The sequence below is a fragment of the Octopus sinensis genome, linkage group LG3 (assembly GCF_006345805.1).
Source record: "Octopus sinensis linkage group LG3, ASM634580v1, whole genome shotgun sequence".
Classification (NCBI taxonomy): domain Eukaryota; kingdom Metazoa; phylum Mollusca; class Cephalopoda; order Octopoda; family Octopodidae; genus Octopus; species Octopus sinensis.
The window spans coordinates 158,816,075-158,842,257 of record NC_042999.1 but is presented as its reverse complement, the minus strand read 5'-3'; the positions used below and the strand labels follow the sequence as shown (position 1 = coordinate 158,842,257).

Sequence of the window (26,183 nt, the reverse complement as noted above, 5' to 3'; positions counted from 1 at the left end):
TGATGCTCCCCCACTCCTTCTGCTCGTGGTTAGAGATGCACATATCGTCAGCCACTGAGGGACATGCTCAACTGGTTATGGTCAAACAACTGACAAGCAAATATGTGGTATTGAGCAGAATATTTGCTGTAGCCCATCTTTTATACCAAAACAAAACACTGTACATGATGACACTTCGAATCAGTTGAGATGAGAAGCTATCAGAGCCACTGCCTGGTACTGCATCGGGGCATTTATTATTATTATTTAGTAGTTTCATTTTTATAGCGTGCTTTCACTTCACTACCGACCGTAGTGTTTTACGTAGTATGTGTGCAGTGCTTACTAGTGCTATTTTCTGCATGTCAGTCTTGTCAGTCCTGGTGTTTTTGTTATGTATTTGTTTGAATATGTTTTTATCATACCTAATGAATCTACTTTCATAGGAAGTCTTTCTGTTTTTAAACTCCACATTCGAGTTACCTTTATTTCCAGATCTTTGTATTTTGAAAGTTTATCCGTTTCTTTTAGAGAAACATTGTCAACTGTTGATATTGATACATCGATTAGAAAGCCTTTTTGTTCTTGGTGAACTCTGACAACCATATGTGGTCTATTGTGTGTATTCGCATATTCCAGAGTATGGTTGTTTTCTCATTTTCTGTGACCTTTTCTGGCGTGTGCCTATTTCATCTTTTTTCTCTTGTTTTTCCATAGGTTGGCATAGCTTCCAATGTATATAGGTTACAACTCTGTCGTATCTTTGAATATATTACTTTTTTAGCCAGGGCTAGGCAGCCAGAGACAATGGGATTTATTGTTTCTTGTACATCTCCACATATTTAGCTGTTACTTGTATTTTTTTCATTATATGTTTTTAGTAATTTCAGGTGGGAAGGCTTTGATATTGCACTGCAATTAAGAATCCTTCAGTGTATACTTTGTGTCCAGTACTTCCTAGCCATTGTTAGGATTTTGCTTTGTCTATTTCTTTTCTATTTAGTTCAACCCGATATTTGCCATGAAGGGGCTTTTCTTGTCATCGTTTTATCACAATCCGTTGCTGCTTCAGTTGCAGGTCAGATTTCAGTTGCTTTTGTTGAATTTTTCTTTCTTCATAATTGTTAGGTACTATGATTTCTTTTTTGTATTTGTCAGCTTCCTTAAAGTGGCTATTTGTATTAATTTTCCTTGCTTCTAATGTAGGTATTTCTGTTGTCCTATGATAGTTATTTTGTAATAGCTTTCTAGCTGCATAAGGCCTCTACCACATTCGATACGCTGTATATATAACCTTTCCATATAACCTTTCAGATTTTCTAAATCTTGTTATTATTTTTCTTGCTATCCTGTCTATTTTGATTAGTTCATTTAAAGTCAAGTTAAGAATATTGTAGCTACAACATATAACTGGGGCGGGTGGAGTGTTGACACCTATTATCTTGTTTTTCGCATTGGGAACTGTTTTCAGTATTAATCTAACTCGTCTATAGTATTCTTTTCTTATCTTCTCTTTCATTTGTGTGTCTTGTACCGTATATAGTTCATTGATTCCTAAGTATTTGAATGTCTGGCTTTCGTCTAATTGTCTTATATCATTTCCTTTATCTAGCGTGATGTTGCTACTCTTAACTAGTTTTCCTCTTTTCAAGGTTGCTTTGGCAAATCTTTCTAAGCCAAATTTCATGTGTATTTTTTTTGGTAAATTCCTGTACGGTCTGCAGTAACTGTTTCCAGCTGTTTATCATTTGTAGCATACTTTTAGCACATCCATATATGAGGCGGATCCACATCCAATTATTATTAGCATCTGTGTATATATATATATATATATATGTATGTATATATATATAATATATATATATAATATATATATATAATATATATATATATATATATATAAAAGGCATGATGTGTATGTGTGTGTACGTGAATGTAATTTATGCACGTCCACAAATTAGCACGCTTATCGCTCCAATTATAGGAGGACATTCGTCATGAACCTAGCTGAATTTTCGTCAACTTATTTTCCCCAAGACTTAGTTCTGATCTGAACGTAACCGCTTCTGACACAGATGATCGGGCACCCTTTTGGGCATATTATTTTCCTTGCTGGGATGGTATTTTCAAAGTGCTAGCACTTTATTCCAATTTCCTTTATATTCCCCTTGATGCCTTCTGATACAGTTCCCAAGAACCCAATTATTATTATTATTATTATTATCATTCAGTAATTTTATTTTTATAGCGTGCTTTCACTTCACTACCAAGCGCAGCCCTGTGTGCCTTGGGTATGTGCTATGATTTGTTGTGATGCTCTGATGGTTACTGTTTTGAAAGTGCTTTGCGTAGGATGTGTGCAGTGCCTAGTAGTGCAATTTTCTGTATGTTATATGTGTTTGTAAGTCCTGGTGTTTTTGTTATGTATCTGTCTGAATATTTTTTAATCATGCCTAATGCACGTATTATGATAGGAATTGTTTCTGTTTTTAGATTCCACATTCTGGTTACCTCTATTTCCAGGTCTTTGTATTTTGAAAGTTTCTCCATTTCTTTTATATGTGTTTGTGTATATATATATATATATATATATATAATGTAGGATAACATGTTTTGGAAAAAAATTCTATCAATGGCCAGCATATTAAAACATACCTTTAAAGGTTAAATTATACCCATGGAAGGAGCAAACACTAAGTCATGACTTAGTGTTTGCTTCTTCCATGGGTATGAGAAAGTATCTCATTTACTTCTTTGCCACATGTATCACTGACGAAGGGAGGGTTCTTTTTGAACTAACCCTGAAATCGGTCCGATATGGTAATAATGGAATTTTTTAGAGATTTCTTTCGGCCTTTTTTCGAGTAGCGTGCGTACTTGGGAAAAACATTATACGGTAAATGGACAATATGTCCAATTTTCGGCATATTTGGCATTAGAAATTTTTTCGTTTGCCCTTATTTATAAGTTGTTTATTATTTAACCTTTAAAGGTATTTTTAATATGCTGGCCATTGATATATTTTTTTCGAAAAAATGTTATCCTACATTAGAAATATATATATATATATATATATATATATATATATATATATATATATATACACAAACACATATACATACATATACATATATATGTTGTGTGTGCGCGCGCGCATTATATGTGCGCATGTCCGAAATCGTGTATGAATGCCTGCACGTGTCTGTAGCTCTGTGTGTGTATAGTCTCTGTGGATAGCTCAATATTCGATTATTGCATATTGTTTCCAGTAATGAGAGTTTAAACAATGGTGATTGTAGTTAAAATTGAACATTTACTTGATTTCATATGAAAACGTGCTTTTGGAAACATCCGTTTTGATGAGTAATTGAAATGACAGAATCCAGTACGTCTTGTTTAAAACAACGGATATTACAATAAGGAAATGTATTCATGTTACTCATACCATTTACCATTTTAATGAAGTACAGACCATGTATGTTCAGGCGTCTGTTTGCCTAATTTTTGTTGTATAATGACATAAGGCAATAAATATATTTTATTTTGGGGATGAAAATAATAAAAACAGTAATTTTTAATTAAGCGGTAAATAGGTGTTATATTTTTCTTTTCATCATTGAATATATTATTCTATGATTAACAAAGACGTTTTCAGTTGCTTTGACAATGTTCCTTTTAATAAACATAACTATAGATTTTAACCAGCAATATTCGTAAAAAATTGTGTTGGTATCTAATATCTTCGTGGAAAGAAAAGAGATATCACACAGGATACTTTCCATTCGTGTATTGGATTTCACTGTATGAGTGCCCAATGTAATGTCCACTGAGACCTTGCTTCAAGGCGTATGTGATTCGAACAGAACGATTCGCAGTTATAATTTGTTCGTAACTGTTAGTTCAATTGGTAATTTACTGATCTGTGAAAATTTTCTCGTTTCACTAATGTATTATAGAATATATCTATGGATGTCAGCCAATTAGAAATATAGAAATTGTATTTTAAAAGCAATATATCTGTGGACACTACAGGAAGCACTCCGTGACTGACAGAATCCTAGCATGGGATTGAAACTGGTCCAAATAATTTCTTTTTCTTTTGGCTAAATGCTACTTATATTTTCTATAGTACACTATGCTTTTGAAATAAAATCATGTTTATCGAGTTAGTAAAATATTAATTGAACTAACAAGAGAAACATCTATATATGCTAACCGGTCCACCCTATTTAGTTGGAGGTTTGTTAACGATAGTTTTATACAGTGTTTGCCTTGCCAGTTCAGTCGCTGGTGAAATCCTGGATCAAAATTGTAATTACACCTGCTGCGTTCGCATATTGTTTTCTCTAAGATATTCTATATAAAGACAACGTGTTTGTATCTGCCAATTACATATATATTTCTTTACTGCTCACAAGGGGCTAAACATAGAGGGGACAAACAAGGACAGACAAAGGGATTAAGTCGATTACATCGACCCTAGTGCGTAACTGGTACTTTATTTATCGACCCCGAAAGAATGAAAGGCAAAGTCGACCTCGGCGGAATTTGAACTCAGAATGTAACGGCAGACGAAATACGGCTACGCATTTCGCCCGGCGTGCTAACGTTTCTGCCAGCTCACCGCCTTCTCCCAATTACATATATATTAAGCCAGATCAATAGATATGCTAAGTAGTACATTTTAAAATTAAAGTTGTCTTAATTCGGATAACCCAATGGTTATCAATGAGTAGTTCAAAGTGTAGAGATGCATAAATAAACACAAATGAATGTAACTAGCTTGAGAAATTTAAGAATACGAAAGAAATTAGAAAAAGAATTTCTCGGTGTATGTCATACGATTTACATTTGCTTGAACTGAGTGAAATTAAATCTAATTGTAAGAACAGGAGACGCACCACAAGTAAAAGCAACAAAAAAGTTAAATTTTTGTTTTACTGTATATTTCGGGCATACGTAACATATTCATAATACGCTCCGGCAATATATTGAAATTGGTCACAAGCATTACGAATTTGGTTGCTTGCTTAATACTTTATTGCAATTAAGTAACCTTCAGTGAATGTATGTATGTATGTATGTATGTATGTATGTATGTGTCTATGTATGTATGTTTGTATGTATGTATGTATGTACACGGTCCAAGAATAGAGATGATCGTATTTTATTTATTCCTTCTTGATAATCGCTTCAACAGTACAAAACCATCAAAAACAGTTTATCCGATGCTATAACGATTCTTCTATTTGTGTAATATTATAATATATTACATGCGATCCCTATTTATTTTGACAGACAAGGATGAAAAAAAAGGAACACAAATGACACATGGATACTTATAGATAGTAGTACTTAAGAAAACCGAGAGAGTTGTTTACATGCGTATTAAGAGAGTGTGAGTTTTCTGCCATGTCTTTGAGAAATATGGTAGGAGAACATTCTTGAACTTTGTCTGACAAGATGAACACCGATCACATGCAATATGTTGTAATATTGATTTAAGATACTGGCATAAGGCCAGCAGGTTCTGGGAGAAGGGTTAAATCGATTACATCGACCCAGTGCTCAGCTAATGCTTATTTTGTCGAGCCCAAATGGATGAAAGGCAAAATTGACCCCGGTGGAAATTGAACTCAGAACATAAAGAAAGACGAAATGACGCTAAACATTTTGCCCGGCCTGCTAACGATTGTGCCAGCTCGTCCCTTGGCAATATATGGTAATAGTAATATTACACATTCATTTATATCTATATCGTGTCTAAGCCCTGTATTGTTGAGTCAATCGCAATGAGGAGATTAATGTAATGCCATAATCTCCATTCTTTGACTTCCTCTATACTCTCCAACTAAAACAGATAAACAAACTTTCAGTCTGTATTAAAACTTTCTTCAAAAGAAAACTTTCTATGCTCTCTATATTCCAGTATTCGCAAGATTGCTGACTGACGAAACTATCAAATTTTTAATTCCTGTATAATCTGATATACATACATGCATGCATGCATACATACATACATACATACACACATACATACATACATACATACATACATACATACATTCATACATACACACAAATATCTATCTATCATTATCTATCTATCTATCTATCTATCCATCTCTCTCTCTCTCTCTCTCTCTCTCTCTCTCTCTATATATATATATATATATATATATATATATATATATATATATATATATATATATCTATTAGCACTATGACCCGGCAAAACCGGGTCATAGTGCTAGTGTATGCATATACAGCTGCGTGCGTGCGCACATACACGCGAGTACTGTCCAAATCTCCGGCCAATCACATACAGCTAGCTGGCATTCAATTGGCGTGTCAAGTTTCAGGCATTTCGATTGGGTTTCGGATAGAAAATGCAGAAAAAAGTCATTTCTATTGATTTTTTTAATGGCTTTGTAGGGTGACTGGGGAAATGTAAAGACGTGCACAACCACAATTGGATGGTTTTAGATGACCATAGAAAGTGAGAGCCCTCTAACTGAAACATTGTGGATTTGTATAAAGGACACACACACAGACATTTTGCCGTTTATATATATACTAGCAGTATCGCCCGGCGTTGCTCGGGTTGTAAGGGAAATAACTATATAAGCATTTTTAGAGAGTTATAGCCAAAAAATAGCCAAAAAATGCATTAAAAATTGAAAAAAAATAAGGTAAATTTTTTTTAAATCGTTGACACATCGTAGATGTTTTTAGAGAGTTACTTCCCTTATATAAAAGCGAAAAAATGCATTAAAATGGAAAAATATGATGGTAATTTTTTTTTAAATCGTAGACTCATCGTAGACGCACGCTAATACCCAGAAGGGCTCGATATGAATCACGACTATAAGATACCCGCTTTTGGTTAAACTGCACCGCAAAATGTGGGAGTAGTTAGGAATCTAAATCGTAGTAGACAGACACACAACTTCACTCTTATATAAAGATGCTTTTTTTTTCAGTCATAGAGTTAGATTTATGAAGGTCTTCAGTAGAAAATCCTTCGAATTCTGACTCGCTGCTTGATATAATGAAATTCGTATCCATTTTTTGTCAGAATTACAAATTTTGAAAACACAATAGGAACAAATTTCGGAAAAAAATCTCCCATAATTCACGGAATTAAAATTACACTTCGATTTTTGTACAAAACTGTAGTTGAAGTGTTTACGAAGTATAATACGTGTTTTCACGAATGTACTAAAGAGATTTGCTCTGATATTCTCATTTAAATATGAATAGGTAAATTCGGGCGGCTTGGTAACGAAAGGGTTAAACGGATGCATACATGTATTAATCTCTTATTATAATAACTATATATAAGTGTCGTCTGTTTATACATAAACACTGGTTCATACTGCAATTATATATACATATATCTATATATAATATTATATAATAAAATATATACAGAGTAAAATAAAAACCAATTTACCTTTTCTGTCCGTCCGTGTGTCTCTGCAAATGTGTTGGAATGATAAGTGAGTTGTGATTTGGCGCCTTTTTTACTAATAACAAACACACACGTGTTTGTATGTAGTTGTATGTGTATGTAGTTGTATGTGTATGTAGTTGTATGTAGTTGTATATGTATGTGTATGCGTGTGTGTGAGGAATGACACACACACACTCACGCACGCACACATGTACATCAATGCTTTCGGAGTGATATGTTAAAATATTGAGTTTTCTCGAATTTTGTCTTAATTGGTGGTAAAATTGAAAGAAATTTTTTATGGCATCACCCACTGAAGTACTCTGAAAAATCTTAGGTAAACTCTAATTGAAGAAATTGTGTGAGGAGTAAATCGTTATGTATTTATTTGTTTCTGTTTGCTGTGTTTCTTTATTTTTTTAGTAGTGGTTTAAATACTTTCAGTTTAGTCTTCCTCAAATCACTCTGTCGCTATTTACTTTCATTTTATTCGTTGCACACTGTGTGTGTGCGTTTGCGTGTGCTGTAAACCAGACTAAGAAAAGCATTTGACACACACACCAGAATGTGAGTTTTCTGTAAATTTTGCTTAATTGGAGTTTAAATTTTAAAAACTGGACCTGGTATGACGCGATGCATTCTACTCTTAAAAATGCTAGGTAAATTGTAATTGAAGAAATCCTATATTGTAGATTTGTATAACTCCCAAAGGGAGGCAGATAAAATCTGCCTTTTATAATAAGAGATATACATAAACGGCAAAATGTCTGTGTGTGTGTATATATATATATATTTGTATGCATGTATGTATGTATGTATGTGTGCCTGAATGTGTATTTATGTGTTTATGTATATATGTATGCATATATTTATATATATTTATTTATTTATGCGCCCTTTTCAAGCCTAACCAGGCTCAAGGGCCCGGCTTCCCGGTTTTTATGGCGTATGTGCCCCCCCCCCAACTGGACGGAGCGCCAGTCCATCGCAGCGTTACTCAAGAAACAGGAAGAAAGACTGAGAGAAAGTCGGGGCGAAAGAGTACAACAGGGGTTACCACCCCCTGCCACGAACGTTTCAGTGTTTTCACTCAATAAACACACACAAATCCTCCGGCCGCGAGTCCGCTGCCCTAACCACTGGGCCATTGCGCCTCCACATGTATATATATACATATACACATATATATACATCATGTCTATAAATATAGTTATGCATATAAATATAAACCTACACACACACACATACAAACACATACACACATATGTATTTAGACAGAGAGGCGGACGGAGAGAAAAAACGACAGATTACATGATCGAGAAATACATACATATAGAAAATTATACACACATATATAAAACAAAATAAAAAAGATTATCGAGTCTTGTTCCCAAGGGAGAAGTAAGAAGCTACCGTTAAGACCTTAAAGCATCTGATTAAGAGAACTTCTGAGCAAACGGGTCAAGAAAATAAGATGTCACCATATTAAAAAGTGAATGAAATATAAGAGTGTCTATGATGTTAGTTGAATCAATACAAGACGGCTTATAGTTCAACAAAATGAAATACACATTAGCTACTCTGTTTGCAAATGATGCAGAAAATAGTTTTACTAGGGAGAAAAATCTAATATATTTTACATATTATGGTATACGAGGAATTATTGTTTGAGATTTTCAGTTGTATTGTGACATTATTAAAAGAACGATCTACTTTGTTCTTTACGAACATTGAATTTACTCAGAATTGCACATTCGTGTCAGTCATGAATTCCTGTAAAATTTGAAAATAGTGCAGCAGACAAGCTAGGCAATAAAATTACTACTGTAATGTCCAGGGATAGTCGTTACTAAACCACAATATATAAACAAAATGTACAATTTTTATGATAATCGTTTCGTTTAGAAACATCATGCAAGAAAATTTATTACTGCAATGTTTCTAAGCAATGATGATGGCGGCAGCTTATCAAACCATGACTTAGGAAGAATTCAAAGCAACTCAAATAAGAGATAAATTGATCTAAAAAAAAAAACATCTCATAAAGACAAAATCCCAGAAAAACATTTGGTTTTGATAAATGCTATATATTAAGGCGCATATATGGTTGCTTGCTTCAGAAATTTGCTTCACAATCATTATTTCCAGAGTTCATTCCAGCAGCGTCACAGCCTTAACAAGAGTATCTTTGTATCGTTGGATTGACAAATGTCTTTTCAAGTAATTTTGTAAATGGAAACTGTGCAGAAACCGTCTGGACGAATGGAGTTCAAGAAATTCTGTGGGATATATTGAACTCCGAGACATGACAATGAAAAGCTAACATTGCAATGTACCGAGTATGCTTTGTGTATGTTACACAGAGCCACGAAACTTCGATCTTAATTTGACGGTTGTATAGATTTATATCTCTACCGATGTTAAGTAATATTTGGTTTTCACATAATGAAAACCAACAAGATGTAATGCTTCAATGTTCAATTTATATGATTTTTGAGATCGAGACGATACAGGACAAAGTCTCAGATTAGATGTCTCTAATTACACAACGGTTCAATCGTCACCTAACGATTTGTACGATGTGGAGAATATACCACCAACTTTGCCCAAACGACCTTAACATTAGCTTCAAGGTTCATCCAAGACTGGGACCACGGGCCATACGTCCCCTGCTCAATTCAAGATCACAACATACATGTACACTGCAACATAATTTCTTTTCCTCAACAGGCCCTGCTCTATTTAACATTGTCCCGAGGGCGATCAACGAGGAAAAGGATCCCATCAACTTTAAACGGAGTCTGGATAGATTCCTTCAAAGAATACCGGATAAGCCACCCATAATTGGATACAACTCACCCAACAAGAACTCACTACTTGAACAAAACTTGACTTAAACAGGATTTGAATAATCCTATCAGGTGGTGCTATTAAGTTAGACATGGCCTGTCGTTACTAAACCACAATATATAAACAAAATGTACAATTTTTATGATAATCGTTTCGTTTAGAAACATCATGCAAGAAAATTTATTACAGCAATGTTTCTAAGCAATGATGATGGCGGCAGCTTATCAAACCATGACTTAGGAAGAATTCAAGAATTGGTCGAAACCTATCGGAACATGTCATATTTTTAAAGCATGTATACATATATATACATACACATATATATGCATGTATGTATATGTACATACGCGACAATACGCACACGCACACAATCGCACACACGTGCACTCACACACACACGCACACGCACACACACACGCAATCACACACATGCACACGCACACACACACACACACACACACACACAAGGTATGACAGAAATTGGATATATTGAAATGTAGAAAAGAAAGACTATCGGCTAAACTTTTGACGTACGAAGAGTTACATGCTGTGAATAAGCGTCGGCTTCCTTTTCTTTTTCTTTCAAATTGGCTTCATTTAAGAGCCAATCTATTTCTTTACTACCCACTAGGAGCTAAACAGAGAGAGAACAAACAAGGACAGATAAACTGATTAAGTCGATTATATCGACCCCAGAGCGTAACTGGTACTTATTTAATCGACCCCGAAAGGATGAAAGGAAAAGTCAACCTCGGCGGAATTTGAACACAGAACGTAACGGCAGACGAAATATGGCTACGCATTTCGCCCGGCGTGCTAACATTTCTGCCAGCTCGCCGCCAATCGCTATGAGAAACACGAAGGAGAATGAAGATCAGGTGCACATTCTCAGTATGCATTTATGTGAGCCACACAAATCTCCTGATCGTCTCTGAAATGAAATTAGCGACTGATATCTGTCCGAAAGAACAAATGAGAGGCTACCCATTCATGACTACTTTTTTCGTATGTAGCCGATTGAGAGTACGATGTGATTTGAAGAAAATATGACCGCTTTCCGCGAAGTCATGCGACGACATAGAAACGCCTCATTTAGATGTAGATATTGCAGGTAGAATTCACTATTTTCTGGATATATAAGCAATTGTTAAGATCTCACCTAGTGACAATTAGATATTAGGGTTTTTTTTTTGGCTTGTATCAAATATACATTATAAGCTAATGCTCTGCTGTTAGTGCAGAGGTTTGATAGTAATATTATGTCCTTTTGTTCACATTTATTATTCCCAAGTTACATATTCTTTTTTTATTGTTATTTTACAAGCCGTCTCATAAAACATGTTATCGACAATTCCAATGTCGTTGTATATTTCATCGCCAGACGTTAATGAGATAGTCAGATCATTCATAGATATGTCGTCAGACTGAGTTGTTACAACTGCTTTCCCCCACAATCTTATTTTGTACAACAACACCATTAATACACTTCCATTAAGAAGGAATATAATTTTGATCAATTCAGTTGACAATAACATACTTTCAAACTCCTACTTCTGTACACTGAAGCAAATGTCTACAAATGCGAAAAAGATAGAAGAGGTCCAGGAATTAGAAATGCCATTCAAGTTGCGAGAAAGACAATTTTCACTAATTCTCTCAAGGTATGTGTAAATTGAAGCTATGTATTTGGGAAAATGATGAAATTTACCGACAAGATTACAATTATCTGTCTTGTATCCTTTCAGTTCACTTACAGATTTTTTCCTGTAGATATGTTCTCAGTCTTGTCTCTTGTAACCATTTCTAATGACTGAATGTCTTAGACCACTACGATTAAACAAAAGAAGCCAAATCTATGGTGTAGTTTCGAATCAAAGCTGAATTGAGCATTTTAATTTATGATCTAGTGTTGTAGAAGCATGGATATAGAATTTTATATTTCTATCTTATATATCGCACAGAAATTAAAAATGTATTGTTATCATCTGTGACCGTTTTAGCAAATCTTTCCCATACATGTATCCATCTGCGCACTTAGTCAATTGGAATGGACGAAATATTTCTGGTAATGGACGTAAGATAATAAACAGTAATATACGTCTGAAGAATGAATATATAGTGCGTGTGTTAATTTGACAAAAAAAATGTGTCCACCCCGAAGTATAACAGTATTTGTTTCAACAAACGGTTTCATATCAGGAATCTTGTACCACAAATTCATAAACGATAATAGGAATTCTGTTGTGTCTGGGGAGAGTCATTCTGTTTTTGTGCTCTATAATTTAACACACTCACCGGTAAAATTTCCACTCATTCCATTTTTATTTTTCTAAAATTTTCGCTGCGTCTTGCTACCTTTTAAATCAGACGCAACAGAATATGCTTCAACACACGAACTCGCATAAAGAATCTTGCAAACCAAATTCAAAAACGCGATAAAAGGAATGTTTTGAAATAAATGTTTGTTACACCATTGCTTTTGTTCATAATGTTCTTGTAGCAAAGGTGATAATTCCTATTTTCCTTTTTCCCATTTAATTCTCCACATTGTTGAGCGCTTTGCAATAAGAATTATAATATTATATTGTAAACTAGATATTATTTTTGTTGCTGTTGTTATTTACCCTAACTTTACCTCGATGAGATGATCTACGGAGAAACACGTTCCTGATATGATCATTCCAGTTTTTGTTTACACACACAATGTGTAAGGATCAGTATTATCCCATGGGTTGTTCCCTGTTTAATATGGCAGACTGCGACTTGAAGAAGATTTAGTTGCGCAGGCTACGCGAGCATAGAAAAGGACGCTGCATTTGGGGCAACATAAATCTTTATATATAAAAGTGAGGTTGTGTGCTGTCTGTCTCATACGATTTAGATTCCTAACTACTCCCACATTTTGCGGTGCAGTTTAACCAAAACCGGTATCTTATAGTCGTGATTCATATCGAGCCCTTCTGGGTATTAGCGCGCGTCTACGATGAGTCTACGATTTAAAAAAAATTACCATCAATTTTTCCCATTTTTAATGCATTTTTGGCATATATAAGGGAAGTAACTCTCTAAAAGTTTATTATTAAATCTCAGAACGTAAAAAGTTACAGTAACACCCCCCTTTGTGATTAGCCATATTGAGATGGCTATTATACTTTACATCTCTAAAAATGCTTATATAGTTATTTCCCTTACAAACCCGAGCAACGCCGGGCGATACTGCTAGTATATAATATAATTGTTCGTAAGTTAAAATGTGTAGGATATTAAAAAACTAATTTATATAACAATTAAAATACTGACAGCAACAGCAGCAGTACTACTACTACTACTGTTACTACTACTACTACTGTTACTACTGCTACTACTACTACTACTACTACTACTACTACCAGTAGTAGTAGTAGTAGTAGTAGCAGTAGTAGTAGTAGTAGTAGTTGCAGCGGCGGAGACGGCGTAATGGTGGTGATGACGGTGGTGGTTTTGGAGGCGGTAGTACTTTTTGTAATTATGATGGTCGTTGTCATGGTGATAATGGTAGTTGTGGTTGCTGTAAATCCGTTTTGTGAAACGGAATAGTTTATAATTAGATTTGCTTCAAGATCATGATTCATTTGAACGTGATCTGCTTATAACGTGCCGTAAAAAGGACATCACACATACATAGATAACCAACGAAAAATCGATGAGGATCATTCATCAGGTTCGATAGCAAATTGTAGAGTAAAATAACAGATGGAAAGTTAACCAAAACATAACGAAGACACTTATCAGAAAGTATGAACGGAAAGATAAATCTTTTGACCGACCGGAATACGTTTCAGAAATCAAACAAGAAAGAATCGAAATTCTGTTTCAAAAAGCTGATTCTTTTAAATAATAAATGCAGAAGCGAACAGTTTTAAATAAACCTTTAAAATACATCATGATTATTTATTGTAAGTAGATTTTGTTTGTATCTGAGCTTGTTGGTTAAAGATTGCGGTTTACAGAGATTTTCAATTTGACAAATAAAAACGGCAATTAATTTTCTGTATTTTTCATATTTATTTTCTATGTACGAGGGGGTGCTAGAAAGTAAAAACAAATACAGGAGGAACAGTAAAATATGATTGTATACAACATATTCGCCTATCAAATTCACACGCTCATTACAACGGTCCTTCAGTTTTTCTAGGTCCTGTAAAAGAACTCGCAAGGTTGGTCCTCCAGCCAGGCCTTTCGCAATACCGTCGTATGTGAAATAAATAGTGCTATGTAATAAGTGGTGGTGATACAACAACATCGTATCAGGAAATTTATGATTAACATAAAACTGTAATGCATGATTATTAATTATAGAATATAGGTAAAATGAAAATCAGGATGTCTGTGCATGCCTTGAAAATACGTTTTGAAAAAGTATCACAAAATATTAGGGCGGACCAGGAGCTTGCCCTTAACTCTAAAGCACTTGGCAAGATATTTATAATAATACCCAAATGTTAGATAAATTGCAACAGAATTCAAGTTTCAAAATAGCATACCACTTGTTCATAAATGCGTTTAATTCTTTATGAGCGAGTTCCAATCTTTAAACTAACCGACAGATGTGAGGCGGCGCAGATAGGCGCATGTGAGGCTGTGCGACAAGAAGATTATTTCCCAATCATATGGTCCTGGGTTCAGTCATACTACGTGGCATCTTAAGCAAGTGTGTTTTCGTATAGTGCTAGTGTCCTCTCTTAGAGGGTCGACCAAAGTCTTGTGACTGGATCTAGTAGACGTCAACTGAAAGAAGCCCGTTGTATATGTGTGTGCTTGTCTGTGCTTATGTGTGAGTGTACGCGCGCGTGTATGTGTTTGTGTGCGCGAGTGTGTATGTATTTGTCTATATGTATGTATATATCAATGTGCGTTACTTTGTATTTGTCACACAATACTGCTTGAGCAACTGGAGTTGGTTTACTTACGCCCGCGTAGCGTAGCAGTTCAGCGTCAGAGAGCGATAAAATAAATACCAGACTTTAGAAAAAAGTACTAGTGCAAGGGTGCTTCGTTCAACTAAGAACATTTAAGGCAATGCACAGCATGGCTGCAGTCCAATGACTGAAACAAATGAAATATAAGAGAAACGATTACCTTATCATTAATCATTTGATCGGCGTGTGCATTCGGGTCTTGCTACATATCATTTAATATATTTGATATTATATCTGATTCATTCTGCCCCTACATCTGCTACACCCGACAGGGCATAGATGACAGGGCATAAAGATAGTTCAATTACAAGTGGAATGAATGCAAATCTGCATGAGAAGTAAACGTGAAATGCCGTGACGCACAACGTGACGCACACCGTGAACAATTACTCGCATTGAGATAACGAAAGCAATTCATGTTATATAATGAAACATGCTATATATTCGCAGCAAAAGTAACTCATGTTTTATAAGCTCTGAAATAATACCTCATTCAATATATGTATTTGCATTTGCAGCATTAACTCTGTTATTCACAGCTGCTGAAATTATTAGTGGTCACATATAATTTCTGATTTCTTCAAAGCCATACTTTTATTATCTTTCCGGAAAGAAGTCACATAAAGAGTACTGGATTATTATTGTTTATTTTTTTTTTTTTTGAAGCAGCAGTTGCCTTTCATGTTTTTGTCGAAAAGTTGTACTTCTAAACTTTGTAATGTCGGTGTTTTCTACGTGCCCATTTGTATGAACATATATACATACCGTGAAAATAAGTGTATATATATATATATATATATATATATATATATATATGTATGTATAAGTACACATATATACATACATATCTATCTATCTATCTATCTACCTATCTATCTATCAATCTATCTGTCCATCTATCTATCTATCTTTCTATCTATCTATCTATCTATCTATCCATCATCTATCTATCTATCTATCTATCTATCTATCTATCTATCTATCTATCTATCTATCTATATATATATATATATATATTATTGTGTCTGGGGAGAGTCATTTGCTTTTAATACCTTGTTATTTAACACACTCATCGGTAAAGTTTCTACTCATTTACTTATTTATTTTTCTAAAATTTTCGTTGCGTCTTATAACCTTTTCAAAAACGATATATATATATATATATATATATAAGTAATAATATATATATACACATTTTACTTATTATTACTATATAAATGAGTAACTGAAATAACGGATAAGCATGCGTGCTATCTTATATATATATATTAGGACAAAAGTGTCTGTTGTATTTATATGTGTGCGCCTTCGTGTCTTAATATATTTATGATATCGTGTATGTCTTTGCTGTACGAATATATTTGTACTTTTTATGGATTCCTTTAATGTGGGAATAGATTCCCATAATTTGTTGATATTTCCTCGCGGGAGACCTGCAGTTGCTTTAGCTTAGTATGTGTCTATTTTATCTTTAACCCGATCAAAATATAAAACCTGTGAGTTAGGCTCTGTTAAACATGAATGATTCCATGTTGCACCCGATTTACACGTATAATGAAGCAGTGTCATGCTAAATCACGCATTACAAATGTATCCTGCTCTAATTTCAAGCTAGTTTTTCCCACCTTTTTAGAATCCTCTTGGTTGCTGTTTAACACTACAATCAATTGATTAATTCCTTCTCATGAAGTTATTAAATCTGCTCTTAAAAGCCACGAATGTACATATGCACGCACATTTGTATGTATATGTGCATGCGAGTATGCATATATATTTGTATGTATGTGTGTATTTACTCGTAATATGTTCTGAATATCAAATAACACTTTATACTTAATGGATGAAGATATTTTTGTCATTGAACAGGTGAGATTTTCTTTGTTTTAACGCTTTTTTCTGTATGAACACTTAAAATGTGTGTCACCATGGTAACGTAATTTCTCCCTGTGATTTTTTAACGGAATATTTTTTTCCTAGTATAAAATCTCCAATAGTAAAAGGATACCTTCTTCCGCTATTTACATTTATTCTCTCTTTCTCGCATCTCATGCTATTTTTATATTAGACGTATTCTATTTATCTGAAAGAAATTGTTTAAAGCAAATTAATTTAAGAATTACGTACAAACAATTCCCGAATTCTTTTGTCTGGAGAGGAGGCCAGTGTTACCTTGTGAGTGGTTTCGTCAACTATATTGACAGCAGAATAATCCTGGTATTTATTCTAGACATTTCAGCGTACAAATAATATAACTACTCTACATACCATGATTTCCGCAGTTCCTTACAAACAGATGAATAAATAAATGTGTATACTTTTTGCTTGTAGATAACCAGCGTCAATGTGCAGACGAAATTAAATGATGGATTAATCGATGGAATGTCGAACATCCAGAACGCCGGTGCATTCTATTCTCTCTCCTGTATTACACAAATCTACTAACCCTTAAATGGTATCAGGAAACATCTTCTGTTGCCAGAATTGACAAATCTTTCGTGAAATACGTATGTCGGTGTGTGTATGTATGCACTCATGTATTGACATAATATTAAATTTAGCAAAGCATTGTTTCGAAGATAATGATTTAAATGTGACTAGACTTTATGCTCCATAGTCTTCTTACAAATCAGCCATACATATGTTTCACCAGAATATACGATAACTATTCTGAGCAGCTCAACAAAAGCTGGAGCTATAAAGCAAGTTGTGAGATTTCTTTATCTCTTTTTCAAAGCAAAACGTAACTTCACTAATTACATAGAGTCAGTCATCTAATTTTATAAACAATTCAGAATGAATTTCTGAGCTTAATTAGTCAGAGAAACTATCTACATGACACACTACAGTTAATTTGGTGTAATGACATTTAACATGAATATCAATAAATACCTAATTTAAAATGATTACACATTGAGTAAAACAATGCTTCGGCAACAAAGTTTAAGATTGGCTTAGAAGGAATAATAATACCGTTGTGTCTCTTACTCGTTGAAACAGTATTAATCAGTGATCTAAATAGAAACTACACGTGAAAATGTAAGGGGTAAGTAAGATGAAGAAATCGAAAATGCACCTACCAATCTACCCCATCATCTCACAATCAGTGGAAGAATTTACCCCCGAGACTTAACCCTCAACGTGGTTACTTCAAGCATTCAACTAGACACAACCAAACTAGACAACAGAACTTCTCCCTCCACCCACATTACAATAATAATATATATTTAACCCAAACCACATCAACCATAGAAAATATAAGAACCCGCAGTACAACCAAAATCCAGTCCGCTACACAGCCACTCCACCACAAACATACTAACACAGACACACTTTTCACCCATTTTCTCCTCAGCAAACCAAACACAATACAGACTTTTCACAACAACCCACCTACTACAATCATTTTTTAGACCTAAATCAGAGAAACAGAGATGTGAAATGGAACAAAATGTACAAGAACAACCGAAAATAATCAACTTAACAAAGAAAATTCTAAGTAATACACAAACTAAAATTCTATCATGATGTTTAAAGTTTAAACCAACCCCTCACAGATTGAACCCAAATGAAATTAAGGATAACCCTATGGATTTCTGCTGAAAATTACACCTCACAGAAGCACTTCACAAATACACCAGCGAAGATGACTCAATAGTAAAAAACAAAAGCGGATGCTGTCCTACAAAAGGCAGGAATAAAGCACTTGATGCTTTTTGTGAACACATTACCAAAGCAGCGAATTAAATCCCACCTTAACGCAAAAGAATGGAAAGACCTAATCGAGTGAAAAATGATGTGAACCTCACCATTAAAGAGGCCGATAAAGGAAGTGCGGTAGAGGTGATGGACACAGAGTGCTACAAAAATTTAATACTCCCCATGTTGGAAAACAATATTTACTATGAGAAGATAGTACAATACAACCCACACAAGACACTTAAAAAACTTATCCTCCTTACTTCAAATACATAGAAAGGTTCTCTCTAAAAATGAAATTGACTATTTATCCAATTTTAAATACAGACCAAGTCTATTCTACGGATTACCTAAAATACACAAAAATCTACATATTTGTAAAACTTGCAAAGTTTCTCCAAGCCTATGCATTAAAGTTCCTCCCCATACTGACCTCAAACTTAGACACATCATTGCTGGCCCTGCTTGTCAGACCCACAGTTTGATCAACTTCCTCGACATCTTACTCAAGCCGTTTCTAAAATATGTGAAAAGTTTCATCAGGGATGACTTAGACATGCTTAACTACCTCCCGAATACAATAAATGAAGGAACCCTGTTAGTATCATTTGATGTGGTGAACCTGTACACCAATATCCCACACGACTATGGTATAGAAGCAATAACCTTCTGGCTAGAAAAATACTCAGAAGGGATCCCAGGACGCATCAACCACAGACTCATAATCGCAGCACTCAAATTCATCCTACTGAACAACTACATCATGTTTCATACAGTTTACTATCGACAAAAATGTGGAATTGCAATGGGAACCCGAGCTACCCCAGCGATTGCAAACCTAGAATGGGTTACCTAGGACTCAAAATATACCAATCATCACTACAAAAATATGGCACCTCATTTCATTGATATTTAGAGGAGAACTGGAAGTGGTATTTAGACGATTGCTTTATACTTTGGAAAGATAGCACGGACAAATTCATCGATTTCAAAATAATGCTCAACAATATTAATAGCAACATACAATTCACCTTGAAGCATAGCAATAAACAACTCCATTTTCTTGACATCCTAATTAAACTAGTCAAGAACCACATCGAAACAGACATCTTCTATAAACCTACAGATTCAAAACAATACCTATTATTCAACTCATGCCATCCCAAACACATAAATAATTAATATACCTTATAATCTAGCGAAAAGAATCTGTACTATAGTTTCGGATACCTATACACGTGAACGAAGACTCCTTGAACTCAGATGAATACTAATCAAAAGACATTACCCAATATCATTAATAAATAATGGCATTAAACGAGCTATACTTACGAACATTAAGGAAAGTCAACCGAAATACTACACTAAATTAAAAATACTCACATACATCTCCACGCATAACCCTAGAAGCAATGAAGCCTTAAACATTATCATCCAAAATCTACCTATCCTCACAGGAGGTAAAATAATGAAGAAAATTTTAGGAACACACAAAATTATCAAAAGCAAAATATAACCGAAATCATTGAAAAAAATATTAACCAGCGCAAGACTATATCCATTAAACACGGAACCAAAAGTGAAAAAAATGTGGTCAACCTAACTGTGGCAAATGCTCCAACCTTTTGGAGAGTTTAGAGTTCCACTTTAAACGAGGTGAAATATTTAAGATTAGATCAAATTTCACCTGTGCTTCGGAAAACCTAATCTATACCATTACATGCTTTGGGTGCGATAATTAGTATATTGGCCAAACAGGAATAGCATTTCGTCGAAGAACCACTCTACACAAAGAAAAAATCCGCCACCCAAAATACAGACAGATACAGGCCAGTGAACACATAGAAAGGTGTGCTAGGAACCTTAATCCTAATTTCCTAATTTTCCACTTCTATCAATGTTCACAGAACACCACAGTACAGCAAATATAATGAATAAAGAAGCAACTTTCATCAATAAATAACCTCCACAACTCAATATGAACACATAACATAATACAGAACACTACTAACCCTTCAGTTAATAACACTCCCCCATAGATCCCATACATCATTCACATTACAGTATTATATCTACCTTAATTGCACTAAATCCAGAACTACTTAGCACCCTTACTCATAATCTTTTTACTCAGGGACTAGTAGATCCTACACAGTTCGGTAATCGGTGCGCATTCAAAGCCAGTGAACAGTAATTTTACGAAACCGGTATGCCTTCGAATCTCTTCAGCTATTCACAATAATGACTTTTATTACATTTATTCTTACCACAGTTTATCTAATTGTATATATCTATTGTTATTGTTCATAAAAAAAGCCTTTACTTTTTTGATTTCCAATGTGCAGTTTCGTTATTTTGTCTTCTTATTCTCACCCCTATATATATATATATATATATATGTGTGTGTGTGTGGTGTGTGTGTGTGTGTGTGTGTGTGTGTATGTATGTATGTATGTATATATACACACTTATAATCCTTTTCTTGTGTCTATCATCTAGCTGCGACCATGCTGGACCGTCGCTTTAAAAGGTTTTAACCGAACGAATCAGCTCCAGGACTTTCTTTTTAAGTCTAGTACTTACCGTGACGTAAACACACCAACACCGGTTGGGAAGCGATAATTGGGGACAAACACAGATACAAAATCACACACACATAGATATGTACATATACATACGATGAGCTCCTTTCAGTTTCTGTCTTCCAAATCCACTCAAGAACATTTGGTTAACCCGAAGTTATAGTAGAAGACATTTGCCCAAGGTGCTACACAACCACACATAAGTATTATGTATATATAATGTTTCTGTGATGTTCATATTGAAACATTCCCATGCACGGATGAAAATATAGCGTTTGCAGCGGCGCTGTGTATGTTCCTAGATATATAATTTATTCTATATAAACTTTAAATACCCGTGATGAGTAACAAAATCCCAGTATGCCTACAAAAAACACACACAAACATATATATATATATATATATAAATATATATACACGCACACACAAACATATATAACTGTATACATATGTATAACTGTGAGTGCATGTGTATAAATGTATATATATATGTGTGTATGTCTGTATGTGTACGGACTTATATAAAACCTTGTCCCGCATCTGTGCCCGCGTTTGATTTTGTATATATTAAATGGGTGCCTCCCTGTAAGGGAAAATTTGCATAACATAATATTTATTTTATACATATATAGAGTAGTAATAATTTTCTATGAATTAATCCTTCGTTTTAAATTTTGCATTGCTACAGAAACTTTGGTACATTTTGTGTTATAATGATCTCCCTTTCGCAGCTCTCTATTGAATTCAAGGGCATGAGAAAGAAAATAAAATGCATAACAGAACGCTTGAGAGAACGTTATAAATTGAGTGGACAAGACAGAGGCACTGCATGTGTGACACACGCATACACACGTACATAACTATCTATCTATCTATCATTCTGTCTATCTATCTATCTATCTATCTATCTATCTATCTATCTATCTATCTATCTATCTATCTATCTGTCTGTCTGTCTCTCTATCTATCTATCTACCTTTCTATCTATCTATCTCCACATTTTCACACCTACACATACACACACGCACACGCACACGTCAAGACCACTAGCCCTCTTTCAAACGCACATACGTACTCTCTTACACACACGCGCACCTTCGTTTTGGGATCACCTTTAATTGTCATCTCCCCTACTTCTTCGCGCTCCTGTGTGCCCCTTCTGTCCCGCAGTCACCATGATAGATCGGTAGCCATTATACACATTTTTTCTCTCCTTGTTTCTTTCTGTGGAAAAGCGTAGGTTCGAAACTTTAAAGACATTTTCAATTCCCGAGCGTTATACTAATACATCTGTTTGTTTTCCACACCATTTGTCTTCACCTTTGTCTTTTTCGTGAATTCTCCCTACACACACACACACACATATATATATATATATGTATGTATGTATGTATGTATGTATGAACATGTATATGTATATATATATATATATATATATATATATATATATATATATATATATTATATATATATATATATTATATATATATATATATATATATATATATATATATATATATATATATATATATATATATATATATATTTTTTTTTTTTTTCTTCTTGTGATATCTTCAATGATGGAATTACTCAAAATAGCGTAACAACATCTACGTGATTATCTCAACCTGCTAGAAATTACAGTTAAATTTTCATCAACTACTAACTTGAATTGCAGCGAATATTAAAAGAAAACATGTTCACGGATGAAATGACTTTAGTTTTTGTCGATGTGGACTGGCGTCGGAATAACAACAGCTACAATATTAACAATAATATTAATAATCATTATATTAATTAGCCATCAGCACCACCATCACCAACATATCTCTACCACCATCAAATAGCTACAGCACTAACTGAAAATTGTCACAAAGATATTTTTATATCGCAAGACTGAAGCGCAAAATAGGGAAGAACGCGGGGATGTTGAAAAGTTCCTGACTTTAAGGGTATCGCAAAAGACCTGGCTGCAGGCCCAGCCTTCCGTGTTCTTTTACAGGGCTTAGAAAAACTGAAAGACCGCTACAGTAACAGTGTGAATCTGAGAAGGGAATATGTTGTATAAAATCATAATTAACTGATCATGCTATATTTTCTCTTACCCATAGCCAGGAACTTTTCAGCCCCGCCACATTCTCTCGGGAAACGGATATGATAGTCACCTTTAAATAACTTTTCCCCATAAGTATGCAAGATGACGAATGGTATTGCACTGGCAAGCACCTGCTAGAGACAAGTACATATCCATCCAATCACACCTTACTTCTTTATAAAGCTATGTGATAGCACGAAGTAGTTACATACTAGCTACACGTGATATACCTAGCGGATAAATAGTCCTCAAGCCCACAATATAATCTTACATATTTTATAGTGTATGTATTTATACATGCATGTGTGTCTGCGTGTGCATCTCTCTTATATATAAGCCATACATACATACTTTCATACGTACATATATTCATGCATACATACATGCATACATACATACATACATACATACATACATACATACATACATACATACATACATACATACATATAGATGCAAAATATTAATGCTTCAATAATAACACACAAAACTTAGCTACCCTGCAGGTATGAATATTTCTTACAAAATCAGCAACAATTGAAATGTTTGTGAACAACTGCTTGAAACCTAAAGTTCCTCTCCCGTCTTTATAAATTAGCATTTAATGCAAATATCATTGATTTATATGGCTTTCCAAATATCTAAGCGACACTCAGGAAAGGCTAGGATTTTCAAGTAAAGAAACAGTACATTTGTGGAGTATTAATATTCAAATCTTTCTTAAAGTGCATTATATAACAGTTATTGCTTTTTTTTTTCAATTTTAGTAATAGGACTTCTGCCCGTCTGCTAGAATTTACATTGATCCTACAGAGAGGAACTCTAATACATAAAAAAAGGTATACAAACATACATGGTTTTAGTTCCTTCGTTCTTGTAATGCGCTACTATTCATCGAAATTACACCACCGTTAATGAGACATGCATATCATGTAACGAAATTAGCTTTTTCTTGTGATGTTTCCAGATCGCATTCATTAAAGAAACCATCGATTCCGGATCTTTTATTCAGCGTTGAATTTATCGCGTAAAGAATCTCTATACACAACATGGCTGATAACTATGTCATCATTAACATCAATAATTGCTTTGTTGATAATATCGAAATATCGCTGTTGGAGAGATATTTTGAAGAAAAAAAAATTCATATGATCAAATAGAAATTTTAAGCAAAGAAAGATATTGTCAGACATATTCTTTGGCGTAGAAGTTCAGCTTCTATGCAAAAGAAACAAATACAATAATGTTGCTGGAAATTTATGTTCCAAAGGTGCCACTGTGTTTAGAGTGGTATCATGGATCTTAGAGCTGCATCACGTTCTTAATACATACGTACATACATACATACATACATATACATATATATATATATATATATATATATAATATATATATATATACACACATACACATACACACACTCACACACACACACACACACACACACATATATATATATATATATATATATACGGTTAAGTAATTGAGATTCTAGTGAATTCTAAAGAATTCACATGAATATGGTCCTTAACTAGGATGCACCGGATATCTATATGGTGTTAACCATACGACAAGTGGGGTGATTACAAATAGGAAAAAAGCAACAAGAATGGATTAAAATCTCGGTACATAGTGATGTTGATATACTTTTCCTAAGAAGAAATTAAGGTGGTTGAAGCCTAAGATCACTGCAAACCGATTTTTGTCACTCAGGCAGCACTTGCCAGACAGTAGCAAAAATAGATATATAAATTCAGTGCCGAAAAGTGAAGTGAGCAACATTGTGCGAGTTGGCAGTGTGCTCCTCAAGAAGTACGCTCTGTCTGGTGATCTCCTATACAGCCCCAAAAACAGCTGGGCTCTCTTACTTCAGAGAAGACCTGGATGGAAAGCACTAAGCGTACAAAAAAGAGTATGCATGGGTATGTTGTCCGGAAGCTTGAAGAAGACAGTAGAATTGACACGAAGCGCAGCCTCTTTTGGACGCAAGACCACTACATCGCATCACACTTTGAAGGCTATGCGTTAGCAATCCAGGAACAGGTAATTGCTATAAAGCACCTGGTAAATAAGAGAAACAGAAATGTTCTTGTAATCCCAAGGTGCAACCGCATATGTAGTCTGTCATGTTTCTGTGAAAGACACCACGAATATGATTAGCAGCTGCTCTATGCGGCACGATGCTGTTGCTAACACAATTTACAATGCCATCCGCAAAAAAAGACTGTCCCGAAGTAAACTTAGAAAATCCCTCTATTATGGAGTATATTCATAAACACTAACTAAAGGAATGCTGGTGGAATATTCCCATCAATACTTCTGCCAAATGTAAATATAACAGGCTGGATATTGTTGTTTGGAACAGAGGGCCAAAGATGTGCACCATCATAAAGGTCAGCTGCCATACAGATAAAAATATCTCTTTGAAAATCAAAGAGAAAGAGGATGTCTATGGACAACTGCTTCGAAACCTTCAGCTTCTATATCCAGAGTATGGATTCATATTATATTTTGTCAGTAAATGCTTAAATGAGAATCTGGATAAACTGGTATTTTCAGAAAGAGAA

At 34.5% G+C, this 26,183-nt stretch overlaps 2 protein-coding genes across 4 annotated transcripts in view; one reads left to right on the top strand and one right to left on the bottom strand.

Moving 5' to 3' along the window:
- LOC115209684 (neurotensin receptor type 1-like) overlaps window positions 1–26,183 on the bottom strand; it is a 125,207-nt gene that overhangs the window by 82,897 nt on the left and 16,127 nt on the right. The window contains exon 1 of one of the 3 annotated variants that reach the window (XM_036501540.1): window positions 15,235–15,356. The exons of the other annotated variants lie outside the window; for them this stretch is intronic. The gene's annotated coding sequence lies outside the window, so the exon portion shown is untranslated. Of the gene's footprint in view, window positions 1–15,234; window positions 15,357–26,183 lie in introns of those variants that run through there. 3 annotated transcript variants of the gene reach the window in all.
- LOC118762697 lies at window positions 11,855–19,795 on the top strand. The gene is made up of 2 exons (XM_036501678.1): window positions 11,855–11,946; window positions 19,267–19,795. The coding sequence occupies exons 1-2, from the start codon at window positions 11,855–11,857 to the stop codon at window positions 19,793–19,795; spliced, it is 621 nt and encodes a 206-aa protein (XP_036357571.1).

Bases quoted from the DNA above. Each gene is read 5' to 3' on its own strand.
- LOC118762697 (XM_036501678.1), top strand. From the start codon at position 11,855: ATGTCTACAAATGCGAAAAAGATAGAAGAGGTCCAGGAATTAGAAATG. The intron at 11,947-19,266 runs GTATGTGTAAAT...TTTTAAATACAG, and splicing joins TTTTCACTAATTCTCTCAAG to ACCAAGTCTATTCTACGGAT.